At 38.6% G+C, this 18,989-nt stretch overlaps 1 protein-coding gene across 3 annotated transcripts in view; it reads left to right on the top strand.

The window, feature by feature from the left end:
- TBC1D24 (TBC1 domain family member 24) overlaps positions 1-18,178 on the top strand; it is a 30,645-nt gene extending 12,467 nt beyond the window's left edge. For 2 of the 3 annotated variants that reach the window (XM_062588489.1, XM_062588490.1), the window contains exons 2-8: positions 785-1,819; positions 3,770-3,787; positions 8,193-8,351; positions 9,288-9,351; positions 11,208-11,303; positions 11,735-11,960; positions 13,348-18,178. In XM_062588489.1, the coding sequence (XP_062444473.1) occupies positions 861-1,819; positions 3,770-3,787; positions 8,193-8,351; positions 9,288-9,351; positions 11,208-11,303; positions 11,735-11,960; positions 13,348-13,502 (1,677 nt within the window). In that variant the 5' untranslated portion in view covers positions 785-860 and the 3' untranslated portion in view covers positions 13,503-18,178. The remainder of the gene's footprint in view (positions 1-784; positions 1,820-3,769; positions 3,788-8,192; positions 8,352-9,287; positions 9,352-11,207; positions 11,304-11,734; positions 11,961-13,347) is intronic. The other variant, XM_062588493.1, reaches the window with a different exon arrangement.
- Positions 18,179-18,989: the final 811 nt, after the last annotated feature.

Here is an 18,989-nt window from a genome sequence, read left to right on the forward strand (position 1 = left end):
CAGCACTGGGCAATCCAGTTGTTTGTCCCCTTCTAGTTTTGCACCAACTTGATTAAACTAATAGAAGTTTGGGTAACAGTGTTGCAGTCATGCTGTGTTTGCTAGGACACATGTACTTTGACATGGGATTCAGCTAATAAATTGTGTAAACATGTCATTTGGGAAATTAAGAGACTAGGACCTGGTACTTCAACTCTTGTTCCTACTGCACTGGACTGCATGTTTAAAATCCTCTAATGTTGATGAGAGCAGGCCCTCTAGAGGCTGATTTGATCGTAGACTTCCATGCAAGTTCAGAACCACAAGTATAGTGCGGTATGTGAGAAAATGAGGAAGCGGTTTCCTAAGGGTGTTTTAAGCTGATCCAATCCTGTACTGTCATCAGAAAGGCTGGTGCTGCCTAGCAGTCGTCGTTTTGCTGACACTAGCATTGATCTGTACATCTCACTGATGCAGCAGAAAAGAAAAATTGTACCACATCAGCAAACTGATCTCTGTGGCTGTGTGACCACAAGAGGAAATTCACTTCCTGTTGCGATGTCCAGAGGAACTACATCTGGCTTGCCATTGGTAAACTACTTCGGTATGAGTTCTTGACGAGTATGTAATGAAAACAGAAATAAAGTTTGTGGTTCTGTCTTTGGGTTTTTTAAAGGCATGCCTCTAACATTTTTTGCTTTGGAAAACAGTCTTGGCAGTGCAGGAAAAAGCTGAATGTATGTGTTTGTAAAGATTATCTGTTCTTTAAATATCTGATTATTTATTTTTCCTTCCCCTCTTGCAGGAGAAGCTGCGAGTCATTTAATGACTAGATAAGGTCTCCATGCTCATGATTTTTCTCATATGCTTTTCCTGGAGCCATGGATGAATACAACCGCTTTGTGGATTGGGAGAAAATGGATGTTACTGTCCAGAGCCAAGACCCAAAGGAGCTAACTTGCACAGAATTCCAGGAGCTCAAACAGCTGGCCCGGCAGGGCTACTGGGCCAAGAACCACTCGTTGAGAGCTAAAGTGTACCACAAACTAATTAACAATATCCCATGCCGCACAGTGACTCCAGATGCAAATGTGTACCGGGACATTGTTGTGAAGATCATTGGAAAACGTAACAGTGTCTCCCTTCCGCTGCCAGAGTTTGTGGATGACAGCCTGGTTCCTACATACTGCTTGAATGCAGAAGGCATTGGGGCAGTCAGGAAGATAATACTGTGCATTGCAAACCAGTTCCCAGACATATCATTTTGTCCAGCGCTGCCCTCTGTGACAGCTTTGCTCCTCCACTACAGCAAAGATGAGGCAGAGTGCTTCGAAAAGGTTTGTCGCATCCTTGCTTGCAATGATCCATCTAAGCGACTCATTGATCAGACGTTCTTAGCTTTTGAATCCTCCTGCATGACCTTTGGTGACCTGGTTAACAAGTACTGTCAGGCAGCACATAAGCTAATGGTGGCAGTGTCTGAGGATGTTTTGGAAGTATACTCTGACTGGCAACGTTGGCTCTTTGGAGAACTGCCCATGGTATACATTGTGCGGGTCTTTGATGTGTTTCTGGTGGAGGGCTACAAGGTTCTTTATCGTGTTGCACTGGCTCTTCTGAAATTCTTTCACAAAGTCAGAGCTGGGCAGCCCATGGAGTCCGACAGCGTACAGCAGGATATTCGATCTTTTGTGAGAGACATTGCCAAGTCAGTGTCCCCAGAGAGGCTTTTGGAAAAAGCTTTTGCTATCCGGCTTTTCTCACGGAAGGAGATCCAGCTCCTGCAGATGGCCAATGAGAAAGCTTTACAACAGAAGGGCATCACGGTCAAACAGAAAAGGTAGGGCTCTCCCAAATCCTACAGGGTAGTCTCTTTGAGTCATCTCCAAGAAAATAAGATCATGAGTTGGGATGAGTGCGCATCATTGTTGCGATGAGTACCCAGTCAGTTCTGGGTGATTGGTGGGGAAGGGGAAGAGTTCTGCTGATGTGTGCTGGTATCTCCTCTGATTCTTTTGCTCTGTCGACTTGATTAGAAGAAGTCAGGAGCCCCAATATTACGTGTTGGTGGGATCGTAGCTAGAAGTGTAACTTAACTGTTATGACACAGGATAAATGAAGCAGCATCTCATAGCTTACTTGGTAATGAATTTGTAACTACTTTTTATAGGTACCTGTTCACTGCAAGAATTGCATCACAAAACTGTCATTCACAAGCTGTTTTTAAGCTTGAAAGCATTTTAGTAAGAGTGGAAAAACACCATAACTTGGAAGAGTAATGCCTAAATAAATGTGAAAGTAATTCTTAAATATGAGACTGCTTGTAGAAAACTTCAATTTCATGCTGTCCAATATTCTAAATTTAACAGTTTCTTTACTGTAAGTAGGCAAACACTGTCCTGGAGTGTGGACATAGCTCAGGAGCTATTTCAGTAGAGTAAGGAAGAAATAAGCAAGTCTTATTTACAGGTTACTTTTGAAAGTCGCTTGACTGAAAGCCTCCCAAAAATCAATGATATAAAAATTATATATAATTACAGATAGGGGCTGGTTTACTTGTGACAAACAGGTACATATACTAATATAAATAATGATTTTGGAAGATCCCTGAAACAGAAGAGTAGGGATATTGAGGGACAAAAGATGATTGTATAACCAGGATTTCTTTTCAGATAGGGGGAGGAAAATTCAACCATGAAACTAGTGACATTGTGGTCTAGTGTGGTAGTAAAATATATAATAGTAAAAGCTATGTTTGGCTTTTAGTAAATAGTAAAAGCTACATGGCTAAGAGACTTCCCCATGTGTATAGAAAAGACAGCAATGTATTAATCTAAAGATGAGTATCTTGCAAAGTCCAAATGTATGTGCAGTTAAATACTGGAATTGTAGTCACATTTTATTTCTTTTGAGATCTTCTATGACAACAGAAAACTTCTCCCAATATTTTTGAAATCATTTTTGAAAGTTCAGAAGTTTTGCTAGCTGTCCTGGTCTCTGAAAGGAAGATATCTTCTAGAAGGCTGCTGGGGTCAGTAAGTGTGATACCTGGAACTTAGCAATTTCAAGGGACTTTTTTTTTTTTCTCTAAATTTGTAAAAATCAAAGGATCTCGGCCAATGATGTGTTAAGACCTCACAGCCAATTAAGTTGCTGAGTTAGTCACAGTAGTTTGACAGACATCCCAAGGGTATTGAAGTATAAACTTGTCATAATTTGACCTATTAAGTAACATGAATGTTAGCTGAAACTTGTACATGTACAATGTTGTCCACCAAGTTCTTGCTCTTTCCTCGCTGCTTATTTTTGGAATCACAATTTAGTTTGATTTGCTTGTATTTTACCCTGCTTGTTCAGGGTAAAAGACACAGTTTTGTCAGTCTTAAATACTCACTGCTGTCTGCATCGAGATCCAAACTTGTATGTCAGGCGTGAGCTTTCTCTGATGCTCAACAGAAAGCTAATTCCATTGCCCATGTGTGTGTGGCCTATGAAAAAAGATGAATAATTTCCCAGATACCTCTGACCAGGTAGCAAAAAGGGAAAAAAAAAAAAAAAAAAAAAGTTAAGGAGGGAATATTTCAACATATCTTTTCTCTCTCTTTTTTTTTTCCTCCCCTTTTTCTTGGTGATTCAAATCAAACCTTACTCTGTTTCTCTCCAGGCTCCTCTCATTCACTTTGTTGCGGATGTAGGAAATCACTGATCTTTTCGTGTCTTTTTTTTGTCTTTCTCCTTATACGTTCTCCTTCTGTCAATTCCATACCCACTGCACCCCTCGCGTTTGCAGTGTTGCATCTCCTAAAAGGTAGGTTAAAACACTTGAATCTGTGCACTTTGTTCATTCTTTTTCTGTCTTTGCTTGGCTGATTATTTTTTCCAAGGCTGTGATTATTTCTAATGCTGGGGCAACAGAAGCAGGACAGCAATTGTAGCATCCAATTGCTGTGTAACTATCTCTTGAATATGTTCTTGCAAAGTTAGTTCAAAGCACCTGCAAAGTTGTAAAATAAGGGTTCATGGATGGGCCCAGCTAGTCAGCAGAGTACTTTCATATAATAATATAGGCCTATTTTTTCCAGAATGGAAAAGCTTAGTGTTAGTGATAGGATTTAGGTCTGCCGTTCACTGGGGGGAAAAAGGCATTCTTTTTCTGGAAATATCTCACGTAACATGTAAAGTTCAGAGAACTATTAGGTGCTGGCCCACATCCAGACCTGGTATGTGCTGTTGCAATGGCTGAAACAAACATGCTCTTTTTTTTTTTTTTCCTGTACACACTTTTTGTAGTTATTTGCAAAGATACTGGACTGAACCCAATTTGGCACACTTCTAAAAATGGCTTGCCTCTGTTTATACAAGATTACATTTGTATTTGCATAGGTAGGGTTTTTTAAGAGGAAAGAGGACAGACTTTTTTCTTCTGTGTAGCAAAGGTCAATTACTCAGCTATAGAGCATTAATGGTTAATGAAGTCATTCATCAAGTTGTGGTCTGAAAAGCAAATCTTAAAGAACAAAAACCAGTGGACTGTGATACTTGATAAGCAGAGGACCTAGAAAGAAGAAACAACACTGGCCTGTGAGTATTGATCATCACAGATGTGTGAGTCTAAATTCCAATGCCTTTGAGACAATCTTTCAGCTTTGTTGCAGGTGCCCTGAGTTAACTTTAGTGAGAGATGCACACTAACAATTGTACTAACTTATCAAAATTTTGAATTAATTTTCTCATGTTTTAATGTGCAAAAGATCTCCTTGAGCAACTTATGAAACAATATGTTTTATATCATGTTCAGTATGCTAAGGATTTTACTTCCAATAAATTATCTGGCTGTTAATTCCAGCTAGTCAAATCTTCAAAGTTCATGTATTACTTTACCCTTGTTACCAGATTTTGAAAGCAGCAGAAAGCCTTGAATGTTAAGTAGCACACAGTTTGGGTTTGATGGGACTGATGTAGATACAGGATGTCTGTTGACACTGGTCTGAGCACAAAATCAGGTTTCAGGTTAAAACACCTACAGCTGTGATTTAGAATTGAGAAACATGTGACTTCTGCCATGCATTTGTGTCCTAACTCAAATTATAATGGATTTTAAAGCTTATGCAGAGCCTGTAAGAACTGATCCGAAACAAAGATAAGCAAAAAAGTCATTCAGAGATTTGTATCTTGAAGTATATTTGTTAATTTTCTTGTGATACATACAAAGCACATCCACTGCAACAGCTGATACCGTATGCCAAAGTTGGCTTTATCATCAGGATCTTTGAGGTTTCCTGTATCTGTAAAAACAATATTCCTACTAAAATAGCCAATAAGCTGTTGTTAAATATCTAAATTGTGCTGCTTTCTAATACAGTAATAAAGATTTCCCTTCGGCATAAAAACAATTGAATGTGTGTTTTCAACATCAGCCATCAATAGAAAATGCAGATCCCAGTGAGCTAACATGAAGAATTAAGAAAATCCTAATGGAGGATAAAATCTTAATTAAATTTATGCAATTCTAGTGGCAGTTTTGCTCAGTGGACAATGTAAGGCAGTGCTAATCCAAATTCAGTAGTCTTTCAAACTACAAATTTTTGTGACATGACCCTGAGAGACTCCTGGTGGTGTTGAAGGCTAATCTTCATTTCCAGCAACCAAGAACTCTTTTACTTGCTCAATTTGTGCACTGATCATTACCACTCGTTTACTATGTTGAAAGTCAGCTGCCCCATTGAAGTAGATGGCTTTCAATAAGAAATAAAGCCAAAAATGAGAGATGACTTTAGGTTGGCTATTTGTAACTCTAATTGCAAATTCCTGAAAACAGCGAAACCTGTTTCCTAACAAAAATCAAAGAGTTTGGATTTGAGGGGACTGATGTAGGTGCTGGTTGGCTGTTGACACTGGTTTCAACACAGGATCACATTTCAGTATTAAACACCTCCAGCTGTGATTTATGACTGGAAATAATAGATCATTTTATTTCTAATCCTCCAGTCAAGCTACAGTCTAGGTTTTACTGACAGAATTATGATGTTAAATATAAAATGATTCACAATAATTCTCAAGAGACAAGAATTTCATCCCTTGAATAGTTTTCCTTTTAAATGGCCAGTGTGAGGCTAAGCGTTTTTTAGTAAACCAGAAAGATGTGTTTGTAAATATTGATAACCTACCATCCTGTAAAGGTTGTAGGCAGGCCCACGGTGCTAAAAGAGAAGTTTAAATAGGTTGCTGCTGAAACACAGGGTTAGAGTAAGGTTTTATTAGGAAAAAGTCCTTACCACAGCAGTTTGGAGGAGGAACAGAGACCAAAAAAAAGAAAAAAAGAAAAAAAAAAAAGAAAGAAAAAAGGTACACTGAAGTTGAGAGCCTTTTGAGAGCAAGTACTTAATTTTAGTACTTCAATAAATCTACGTAAGCGTGAAAAAAGTACTGATATAAAATGCAAATGATGATCCTGAGACTTGTTTGTTTAAGGTTTAGCAAGTATGTTTAAAGCTGTTTTAATAATATTTGTTACTAACTTTTAGCTTATCTATCCCTTTTTTTTTCCTTCAGAAATCCACTGTAATAAACTAGTTAAAAGCCTTGGATATGTTTTTTTTAATCACTCAAATGTGAGACAAATCTAATTTCTGATGAACTAAAACCAAGGAATTGTTTCTCAGATCTGTTCCATAGCTCTGCCAGTCTTTAGCTGCAAACCAGATAAGATAGGAAGGGCTGAGCCCTAGAGTAAGATTCAAGAGATGCAGGTAAAAGTCTTGCCTCAGACGTTTTCAGACCAGTTGATCTCTGCTGTGCCTCAGTTTCCTGTTTAAAATAGCATCAATAATGTCATAGTCACAGTAACACTCTTAAGTTTTAAAACCTGTTTAATAGTTATAGCCTGCTCAAATGTTATGTGTCCATATAGGTTCCTTGCTAAGTAGATAGTTCAGGGCAGCAGTGCAAATAGTGATCTTGTTCATATTGCTACAGGAAGCCTAGTGATTTTAGTTTTTGAGTGACCTAGGGAGTCACCTCACTAGAAATGCTGATGCTAAGGCACCTATGATGAATTTCAGGAAGCATTTCCCAATTTCTCCTAGCAAGCACTGCTTAAAAGAGTAATATAAGCAAGAAAAAGTTAAAAATATATAGTATTGCTTGTTTTGGGGAGCAAGCTAAGCTATTCTGATGTATGCAGATGTACGATATTGAGGTAGTCTTTATGTTCCATGAAGCTGAGAGGGAAACAAGTGCAGATCTGCCTGAAAAATAATTACTTGGCAAATACTTGCATCTTTTCCACAAACTGAACCCTTGTATGGCATGCAAAGCAGACTATCCAAAGATTGGCTCAACTAACTGCTACTCAGTAACTTCATATCTTGTGTAAGTTCATGTTGTGTTTCCACCATGTATTTGGCTGTGACACTTGCATTTTAGAAGGCTTTAACATCAGTCATGGGTGCAATAACACTTGCTTAATCTCCAGGCACTGAGTTTGTCTGTGTTTAAACTGAGAAATGAACGTTGCTGAAGATGTTTTAATTGTAATTTTTTCACTTTCAAGAATTTAAAAGTTATGAATCAGACTGAGGGGTGATAGTGCTTTCCAGTGCAAGTCTCTAGGTCTCTAGCATCCTCTTATTCAAGTTTTGTCTGTAACTATGAGTCTGGAAAATTCTTTGGTTCTTAATGAAAGCAGGAATCATGAGTAATGACACGATTCCAAGACCTTCAGATATGTGGCTTGGAATACAGTTGTGTAACATGGTAATATTCTGATTTCTGAGAGATTGCCAAGGCGGGACCTCGGGGTGGAGGGGCTGTTCATATCTTAGCTGCTTCTGTTCACTGTGCTTGAATGCTGTCACCAATGGGACTGTCACAAATGGCAATGATAATTTAATCTATTCAAGGTCATGGTCATCCTAGCTGGCTTACCATTATGTCCTCTCTATATACAAGCACAGGCTAGTGTTGCCATACTGAGGTATTGCCCTAGCTATTTCAGTAAAGCCACTAACTCTCAAGAATTCTATTAGACTCCAGTAATTTATTTTATTCTCTAAGTAATGGCCTTATAATTCCATTTGAAGAATGACATATCTTCTGGGGCCTTTTGATGTTCAGCTCTCTCTTTGCATGTTACTACCTAGTAGCCAGAAACTGTTGTTTCTGTTGTTTCTGTTAAGCTATTGTTTCTAAATGTTTTGTATTGTATTTCTCAGGCAGAACGTGCACTTAGCAGTTCATGCTGAGAACTTCAAGTCTGAAATAGTCAGTGTGAAAGAGATGCGAGATATCTGGTCCTGGATCCCAGAACGCTTTGCACTTTGCCAGCCCCTCTTGCTTTTCACAACCTTGGAACACGGCTGTAGCCTAAGCAGGTAATTACAGTTTTCTCTGCACCTCTTGTAGGATTAAAAAAGACTGCTTACTGGATTGACGTGCAAGTCATGCCTGGCCAAAAATTTATCTGAAAGATAGTGATGGAATGCAAATGTGACAAATTCCTATCAACTTCAGCATTTGACTAGGATACTTCATATGCCATTATGTGAAAAGCCACTTTAAACTGTCCAAAACCTATTGGAAAAATCAAACTTGCGTCAATACACAGAATATACCACTGTTGTGAGACTGATTTGTTCCCTGTTTGTTGTGAATGACTTCACTCAGTGGCTGTACTGTAGACTCTCTTGATGGATAAGTCTGAATGTCGTTATCTGAAAAAAGGGAACTGGAATTTGGAGATTCCTCTGCATTTTACTCTCTTTATGAATCTGATCACCGTTGTTATTAAAATGGGATAAAGTAGGGGGGTTTCCTCACACTTGACAAACTGGAATTGTTTAGCTCCTAATAATGATTTTGGTATCTGAAATTCTGTTTCTGAGGTGGGAGGTTATCTGCTGTCCTGTCTGTGAGGAAAAGCAAGCAAGGGGAATGAACCATACTTCTTTTTTTATGAAAGCAGAAGTCTTTTCAGACATAGCCATCAGTCCACAGGGTACAATTTCCCATACCTATCTAATGCAGAATGCTGTTAAAGGCAGCTGTCCATCTATTCGTTACACAGAGGCATAAACGGCTGTACAGAGAACCAAGTAGGAAAGGACTGCTTGATAATTTTTGTTTGCAGTCACTACTATTGTTTACAATGGACAGTTGAAGGTACTGGCAGAAATATGCTCAATCTTGAGAATTTTTTTTCCGTGACATCAGTCAAGGGAGTAGATGGTGCCCGACATTAAAGGCAAAATGCAGGAAAAGCAGGTGATGATAGTAGTGGGATGCTCACTTAACTGTACTCTGCATTACAGGTTCTATTCTCACAGTGAAGGACATGAACCAACTCTTCTCCTCATCAAGACTACAGCAAAAGAGGTGAGTGAGGTAAAAGGTGACTGATGAAATTGTTTTAGGTAATTATGTAACACTGAGTTGCAGCACACAACAATTTATAATAAAATGGAGAAGTAAGGGATGGGGAATTTACTGCTTTTTTTTTTTTTTTCCATAACATATGCTTTAAATCCTACTATTTGGTTATGGGACTATACTTAGGTAAATCTTAGGTAAATCTTGCAAACTACATCTTGGCCAGTTACTCTTCCTCCTTTAAGTAACGTGAGCTGATGGACTGAAACACTCATAGAGCTCTTGGACAGACTCTTTCTCACAGGAACAGGAGGGAGAGGCTGTGGAATTGTGGAAAGAAGCTCATGATGCGTAGAAGATATTTTCCTCCAGGACACGAGGAGAGAAAGTAGCAGATATTAAATAATATGAATAATATCGTGCATCACACACCATAATGTGAAAACAAAAGCTTTAGCTACACCTCATGGTTGTTTAAAAGAAGTGTAACATAAGTAAGCTTCCTAGAATCACAAATGAACTGCATACAAGTGTCTCATCTAATGAGAGGTTTTTTCAACTCTAAATATTTTGCATATAATTTTAAGCTATTAATGCAGTCTATAAGCTCGTATTTCTGCGTATGTTCCTGCAGGATGGCTACCCATGAAGCAAGTGCCTTTCCTCTCTCTACCCAATGCTAACACTAAGGGCACAGTTTCATAGAGTTCAAGCCTTCATTGGCATGTCAGTGCCTGATAAAATATCTACAAGGCATTATCTAAAGGGAAGAGGAAAGCATATAAGGCATTATTTTTCTTCTCATCCTGGAGCATGTCACAAAATACAGCTTTCAAAGTGCTACTAGATTTTTACAGTGCAGTTGTAGTTCTTGCACCTCAGAAAAAGAAAAGGCAGAAAAATTTTTTTATTTTATTTTTTTTGAACTAAGGGGCACTTTCATCCATTATTCCAATATTTATCATTACATTTTAGAAAAAAAAAAAAGAACTTGCCTTCTGTATTTTTTGGATAATATCAGATCAAATGTAATTTCGCTTACTTTCTCCGTAACAAAACCAGTCCTTAGGAATTTTTGCCTAGGAGCTTTGCTTGTAATGCTAATAGAGGCTTAACAGCAAATGTACCTTAGAACAATTCTGAAAAACCTGTTTTAATCATATTTTTTGAAAAAAGAATTGCAGGATTGCTTTTATCTTATTCTTAGAGCTGTATTGTTTGGTCTGTCTCTGCTTGGCAGTGATGCTTATTGCTGGCAATGAGATATAATTCTCGTGCAAATAAAGAAGCCCACAGAAAAGCTCAGTGCTGTAAGGTTTTGTTTTTCTTTACTGGAAATTACTGCACATTGAAACACATGCTGTTCTGAATATGTTGCTTTTGGTACCTGTACTAGCTGGGCATTGATTAGGCCAAGCTAGTTTTAATCTGCGATTTGATATGGAGAGAGAGACCAAGGCCAACATTTGCAAGCAGAAAATGCTCAGCTAGCAGTGCTAATCTTGTAACTTGTGACAATGCTGCTGCTTTGAATGCAAAATGAAGAAGTGGAAGTCAGGCTTTACAGATTCAGAGTGATTTGTATTTTGGTCGCTGGGATTATGTTGGGCTGCTTCTCTTCTGAGGCCTGCGAGATGTAAAATCATTTTTGAAATTCTTAGGATTTGAAGGGTATTCCCCAGTGGATTAAAGCAGTTTAAATCTATCTTTAGGTATAAGTACTTGTGCTGCTTTAATCCACTGATCTAGAGATTTTGGAAATCAAGCTAAATAAAACTGTTCTGGACTCTGAAATGTTGGTACCATTTGTTTTAACATACTTTCTGTAGCGGAAAGCCTCCTAACATTGCTGTTTGTAATAGGTCTGTGGTGCTTATCTGTCAACTGATTGGAGTGAGCGCAGACGAGGAGGGAACAAGCTGAGTTTCTTTGGGACAGGGGAGTGCTTTGTGTTTAGGGTGAGTAAAATTTGATTGTCACTACCCTAATATTGAGGCACAACCACTGTTACTGATGTGAGTAACTCACACCTGCGTTATACTTAGCTGGATTATATGCTCTTCTAGTTTTACAGTCTGCTGAACTCTTAATTAAATTTGGAGGGAAGAATTTGCTTTTCAGTTCTGGGGTGAGCCTTTTTTCATCCAGAAGAGTGAAACATTTTCTTACAAGCAAGGTAACCCAGAAACCACTGCATCATTTCTTTCAGCCACCTAGAAGGCAAAAGCATAAAGGAAGTAAAATCTACCATAAAAGACAGTTTGGTCCAATCTTTACAGCTAATAGTGTGGATGGAGTCTGAGGGGCTTTAATGCCATTTCTAAAGGAGATCTCTCAGCACAGTGAATATTCACTCACTAAATTTTTACTCTTTTCCTTACTTATATAGCTACAGCCTGAAGTAGAACGCTACGAGTGGGTGATAATAAAACACCCAGAACTAGCCATGAGTGTGTCTGAGCCAGAAAATCATGCTGCACAGGCTTCCAGTACTCTTTCCTCCAGTAGTGCACCATCAGATCGTCTTTCTCCCTTCTTATCTGCTCGTCACTTCAACCTGCCTTCCAAAACAGCCTCCATGTTCATGGCTGGCAGCAGTGAATGCATCATTATAGGTAAGTCAGTATTAGAATCTAGACGTATCTCCCACCTGCTCTTCCTGTATTCTACAGTAGGTGAGAGATTCATCTGTATTTACCACATGTATGTTCAATATTGCTACAGTCATAGCAAGAAAACTGGCTAAGACCTGGTATTACCCAACAAAAAATTTCTATTAAAAACTTACACATCAAACACTTTAGAATAAGAGCTTCAGTATAACTCATAACTGTAAGCATAGCTGTACTCTCATCCTGCCTAATTTTTGGTGAGAAATAATTCTTTTCATCCTGCCTAATTTTTGGTGAGAAATAATTCTGGAAGAACAACTTACTTTGCAGGGATTTTTTTGAATCACAGGGTAAACTATAACACAGACATTCATTCTTCTGGAACTGTATTGGATCTGATGCTGCTGACTAGGGCAAAAGCTTGCTTAGTAAAGTAGTCACCTAAATGGGATTTACAGACAACAGATATGAAACTGTAGTTACCCTTGACACTTCCTAGGAGAGCAACTAGACCAGTGATTTTGGCTGTAACAACAGGTGCCTGCTGATTTCAACTTAGCAGCACGTGCTCTAGCCCACCATCAGCCTGACTGCTCCAGTATCAGCTAGGCTGGTGAAAGCTAGAGCACATATGTGACTGAATTGTAAGTCACTGATAATGATGCGTAAAGATTTTTTCAGAGATCTTTATTAAAAGCAGCAATAAGAGGAACAGGCTTGGGTAGTAGGTATGTAGAAATTAGTGTTGTATACAATTTCATCTGTAAACCAGAATTTCTACCCTTTTGATTCTTTAGGTGTTTTCTACAGCTATTCTTACACAGTTGCCTTATAAGCAGCCAGGGAATCTTTGTTTTCCTAAAACATTTCTATCTGTCTAAATTTATTTCACTTCACTGCATTCTCTAACTCTAAGCTCTGTGAATCTTGGCATAGATCCACAGATAATCAAACTGCTGTTAACTCTGTGATGTGCTTTTTAATGATTTAGAAGACCAAGCCAGTGCTGTTACTGATATGTCTCATTCTTCTTCCAACTTTGAATTGTTTGCAAAATTCCATGAGTTTTTCTTTACTGGAGTGAAAAATATGTGATTGGTAGCTGGATCCTCTCACACTGAAAAACAAGTCTTAAAGTTGAGCATTTGAATCAGGCTTCTTGGTCTTATTGACTTGCAGTAATTTATAAAATTATTTCCTGTTCTGATGGTTTCATTTAAAAGCTATGTATCTGAGCATATTTTCTTTATACCTAAAGACAGTAAGTAACTATCATAAAGCTTCCATTTTCTTCCCATGGGAAAGCACTTAAGCTATTTTCTTGTATAGTAGAGTTACACATTTTAAGAAATACAAAGACAGCCTAACACTTGTCTTTGTCCTTTTGCAGGAGGTGGTGATGGCCAGGCTCTCTACCTTGATGCAGATCTGAACCATGGAAGAACAAGTCACTGCAATACTTTCAATAATCAGCCATTGTGCTCTGAAAGTTTCCAGATCTCTGTCCTAGAGGTGTGGGGCTTCAGGGACACCATGAATTGTTGACATGACTCTTGTCAAACGATCAGTTTTTCAGATATCTTAGAATTACCAAGACAAATTGTAATGCAGGAGCCAAGTTAGAATATAATTTTCACTGGGCTCAGTATTGTTTAGTAATTACTAAGCAGCACACTTGAATGCAGGGCTGTTTACTGTTTTAAGACAGGTCAGGGATGAAATAGTGTTCTCTGATTAACTCCTTTTCTCTTTACCTCTAGAGATCTGGATTCAGGTCTTGATGTTAGGTAAAAAATGGAACTATATAATGATTTCAAACCATCCTAAATGGATACAAATCCATATCATAGGATAGTTTTGCAGTTCAATGCAATGCAGGTCTTCAGAGGCACAGACCTTGCTGAGGTGTACTGTAGAGCTGTGTGCCCCTGGCACCAGTATTTGGCTTGAGCCAGTGATACCAAATTTCCACTCACAGGAACGTTGAAGATCCCAGATTTGTCATAGGGCACTAGTTTATAAAATCATTGCACTACTGTAAATAGACTTTGTACAAACAAATCATAAGTTATTATCAGAACCTTTTCATGAGTAAGGTATGAAAGCATTCAGTTCACAAAAGAAACCATAATTGCTAGTTACCCTTCTCCTTGCACCTGAACCCTTAGCACATTCCGATTGCATCTGTCTGAGGAGTTTGCCTTTGAGAAGAAGGCATCCAGACTAGATAAGGATATCTCAGAGGGTTAATTTTGTTTACATTCCTATTCCATATCAGTATAATGACTTCAAACTGATTCATGTTTTGGGCAGCTGAAACCCAGTAGCTCAGACACTTCCCTTTCTTCATCTTTCCTGGAAGATGAAATGGAGCTTTAAATGTGAGAATAATGACTATGTTGATATCAGTAAGTCAGCCATTGAGAGAACTAGCTACGGGGATGCAGAAAATTATGCACTGACCACAAATAAATGGAGAGAGGTGGAAGGGGAACCTTCTGAGTAATATTGTTCTGGGAGAGGGGTAGTTTTTCCAGAAGAACTCTAGGTGACACCTTTTTCCACATTGTGAGTCTTCGCAGTGATGAGAGTCCTGAAAAAGGTAATACTCCTGCCTACAGTATTCTTCTAGTAGAGCTTGAATGAGGCTAAGAGGTTGTTTCTCATTCCTGAGAATTTGTGCAGTTCTCTTCTGTAAGCATGCTTTGTGGTCTGTGGTAACTGGATGTGATTTCCCAGTATCTGTGTCTAAAACTTGTTGTGTCTGGCTGTGGAACTTCTCTCGCATGAAGCATGTGTACATAAACATCCAGTCGACAGTCCAGAGCATACCACTGAAAACTCCCAACACTTCAGTGAATGGCTTGCTAGTAAGATGATTTGCTACTATAGGTGAAATGAGGGGAAAGAGGAAATGCTGGTTTTTTTCAGCAGGTCAATTGCACTAGAGTGGGGAAATGCTATTTTCACTTAAACATGAATTTTCACTTAAACATGAATTTTATAGATAGAGGAGTTTTTGAATTGTGGTGATAAAAATCTCAGGCTGCACAGGATCACATTAATATTCAGTAGTCACAGGTGAGTTTAATTGATAACTTGTTCAGCTTGCCAGCAAAGAAAATGTGTCGTGGTAGAATGTTGCCTCTTAGAAAGCATATGAACAAACTTGGAATTTCTTCTTAAGGTGCCATTCTGAAAAAAAAAAATCCAAACTAACTCCTTGAAATATTAGACCATATATACAAAATTTTAAGATGTGTTCTGCACTGTTTATATGTGCAATCAGATCATTTTGCATCATCTGAAAGGCAGCACTGGCCTCCTTTTTTTTTCCTGTTTGCCACTCAGTGAGTCCAGCTGTTGAATCACTTACTGCTTGCTTTTGTCATAGGTTTACCGTAAGTTTTTAATTGACTAGAGGGTTGATATAATTCAGTTGTACTAATGAGTATCAACAGGAAGCTACTTCCACAGTCATATCTTGTTTCTGCAAATACACTGCCTGATGCTGTCTTCTATTACCTTTTCCAAAGCTAGCTGTTTCACTTTTGGTATTTGCTAGTACCCCATGAGCTCCCTCAGATGAAATCACTCCAAATGTATGCCATCTAGTAGTCTCTCTTAAATGTAGTGGGATCTCTCACATAAAGTTTTTTCCATATCTCCTCTCTTTGGAGCTTGTCTCTAAGTGGCCTTGCAAAAAAAAAAAAAAAAAAAAAAAAGAAAGAAAAAAAAGGAAAAAAAATAGCATTGACTTTCAGCTTGTTAAATTGTCAGACTTCCTAGAGCTATGTGCTGGCAGGATTTGTGGGACTTTAGTATTACACTTAAATAAAATTAATTGCTTTTGTTTGCAAAAATCTTTCCTGCAGGTGGCAGGGATGTTGTGGTATTCTCTGTCCCCATCCTTGCAGAACGCAGTTATGTCAGCAAAACTTGAATACTTGCACCATTTCTTCTCAAGTCATATATGAAAAATCCTGTTCCTTTCTCTTCTCTGTTCTTAGTACACAGAAATTTGGGTGCTTGATCTCAGAAATCATTCATAGTTGGTCACAAATTCATCTTAGCATATTAGTCTGAGAATTCAAGGAGATCAGTGAGATTTAGACATCTGAGGCTCTTGGACCTCTTTGAGGAGTCAGTCATAGGCCTTTCTCCAAATTTTGTTGTCAGATGAATACAGCATCTGATCACACTGGCAGTGAAGATCCACAAAGAACCCCTTTTAGCTAGCTTTTCTGGATGGCCAACTACAATCTTTTTGCACAGGACTAAGGGACTAAGGGTAAATCTTTTTTTTTTTTTTTTTTTTTTTTTTTTTGATTCTTAAAGGAACATGTTGTATTTGGTGGCAGCACTTGGTGGTTGGTAGTGTTCAACACAGTTGGTCTCTATCTGGGCACTTGCAATTGCAAGGGAGGGTTCTGGAGCAAACACTGCCCCACTATAACAATTTGAGCTATGACCTATATGAGTTTTAAATCAGTACAGGGCTACACTGTTTCAAACAGGTAAATGGGGAAATAGTTGATCCTCCTTCTATTGACAATTCCATTCATATTAGTCTTAAGAGATATAGCAATGCTTTTAGTTTGCTGTAGCACTATCCTCGTGCAGCTATCCTGGAAGAATAGTGTAGTTTGCATGTTCTAAGTCTGAATAGTCTAAATAACCAAGAAGCTGCAGTAATTTAGCAAGAGGAATTACACAAAGCTGTGTCATTCTCATATGTTCCTTTGTTCAGTAAAAATGAGTGTTCCTTTTCATGTGCAAATTTTCATGAATAATTCTTTTGTGGTATTGAGACAGCTTAGAGTAACAGCATTGTGACTTGATTTCCTTTCCAGTAGCAAAGAGGCGTTTTCTATCTGTGTAGATAAAGGTTGTTGTTAACCAGTTATATGTTTATCACGGTTCATGTATCAAGCCAACAGTTTGTGTGTTACATGGAGAACTCTGGAAATGGAGACAACAGAATAGTTTATAAGACAGCTGCAATGTGCATTTTATTAAAGTTAAAATTATTGGAAGTATCCCACCTGTGAAGTACTTAGATTGCCTTATAACTTTGAACTCCCTCTTCTTTGTAGTCCTGCTGGTAGTAATGACAGTGAGTCCTAGTATCATTTGAATAGCTCTTTGGTGTGAAGCCAGAGAGCTGAAGGCTGAGCATCACCTACTGTATTTCTGGAAGAGCATATTTGCTTTCCTGGGAATCTGTTTTTGCTTTGTAATAGCCTCTTAGATGGGCAGGGAAGATGGAAGAGGCTAGAATCGCATGGTGTGAGAAATCTGACCTTATTTTAAATAGCAGTTAAGTTATTTCCAGGGCACAGGAACTATTTCTGGCTGTAGGCCAAAGTGGCCAGGTTTTTATCAGTAGACCTAAAACCTATAAATTCCTACAAATCATGCACTTTGAAATGTTATCTTTTCTGATGAAACAAATTAAAGGGAGGGGGAGGAAAAACTTCTATTTTCTCTGTGTTGAGAAAACAGAAGGCAAATTGGGAGTTAGGGGGGATCCTATTCTTTAAAGAGTTTAACTTAATGCCAATGGAAATCTGTGTTTTGCCATAAAGAGGTGGCACTCACATATCAATAATTTGTTGTTTTGTGCGTGTGCATTGAAATTGTGTACATTGTTCTTCAAAATCTCTCCTTTTTTCCATGGGGTCTGAGTTTAACCTGCCTGCTGACTATACAGTGGCCATGGCAATGCTTCAGCAAGTGGGGACCAAGAACAGCTATGGCACTGGAGGAGCTCAGCTGCTGCAACCAACACCTGGAATCAGTTTGATGGGCAGCTCAGAAGCTTAGACACCCAGCTGTTAACATGTGAGATGTCTTTTTACCAGCCCTGTCTTTCTGATGAGTTTTGTACTAAACTATTCATAGTCAATATGAATGTGCAGATTATTTAGTGGTGTCTGTCTTCAGATGAGTGGTGGTGTGGTGCTGAACTGATTTTCTGCTGTTCAATTGGGATTGCTGCACTACAATGATGCTATTTTTGTCACTATATAGCATCTTGGATTGTATTAAATGATGTTTGACTGTGAAGGCTCCTGACTTTGTCCTTCAGCAAAACCGTGGAGTTTTTCCATCTTGCAGACCTCATAACAAATGACACACACAAACTGAGAAATAAATCTTCATGCATGTGTTTTTTCATATGAACTTTTCTCTAGAATAAAAACTGGAGCAGTGATTAAGCAGTTTCTGTACGCTTTATGAGATCTCACAAGGTTTCCACTGAGATCAGGTGCTAAACTGAGTAAGTTTAGACCAGTGGATTCAGAAATGAGGTTCTAAGCAGTCTTCCTGTTGGTAGGGCTGGAGAGTGGGTTTTGCCCTGGCCTAATCTGTGTTTAAAAACAAGCTCTAGAGGTTGATTTTTTGATCAACAGTTGTGTTTCTTAGATGAGGCTTAATGGTGCTGTTGCATCCTTTACATTATATGTTAATATGATCCCTGCTTCCACTGCAGTTCTGCAGTCACTTTGTTGCACAGCTGTCACTAGAGACCATACCTTCCTTGTGCCAGCACACGTGTGGCACTTGACAGCAGGAAGTGCACCAAATCAAGGAATTACTGTTCAAAAACACTTCTCTCCTGGCCCTGGCCCTGGATTGGCTTTAACCTGAATTTCCTCCCTGGCCTTGTTCCTGATAACAACACTGATCCTTTTTGTTGTGGCTCAGAGGAGTGTTCCTAGCAGTAGTACTACTAGTTTAAACAATTTTTTCATGTTGCTTATGCCTGTTCTTCAGCCTGAAACTCTTTAAGTTTCTGTAAGTCACCTTGGTACAGCTGGAAGATAAGATAATTATGCAAGCAAAATATCTTTGGAAACGTCTCACAGGCAATGACCATTGAAGTAGAAAAGGCTCAGTTTTGAGTTTCCAGAGAAATTCTACTAAAAGGCTCAGGCAGGTAATAAAAAAAAAAATTTTTTTACACACCTCATACATAAAATGGTGGCCTCCCGTGCTACTTTACATGTCATTTCTGAGAGCAAAGCT

Source organism: Rhea pennata, chromosome 15, assembly GCF_028389875.1.
Source record: "Rhea pennata isolate bPtePen1 chromosome 15, bPtePen1.pri, whole genome shotgun sequence".
Taxonomy (NCBI): Eukaryota; Metazoa; Chordata; class Aves; order Rheiformes; family Rheidae; genus Rhea; species Rhea pennata.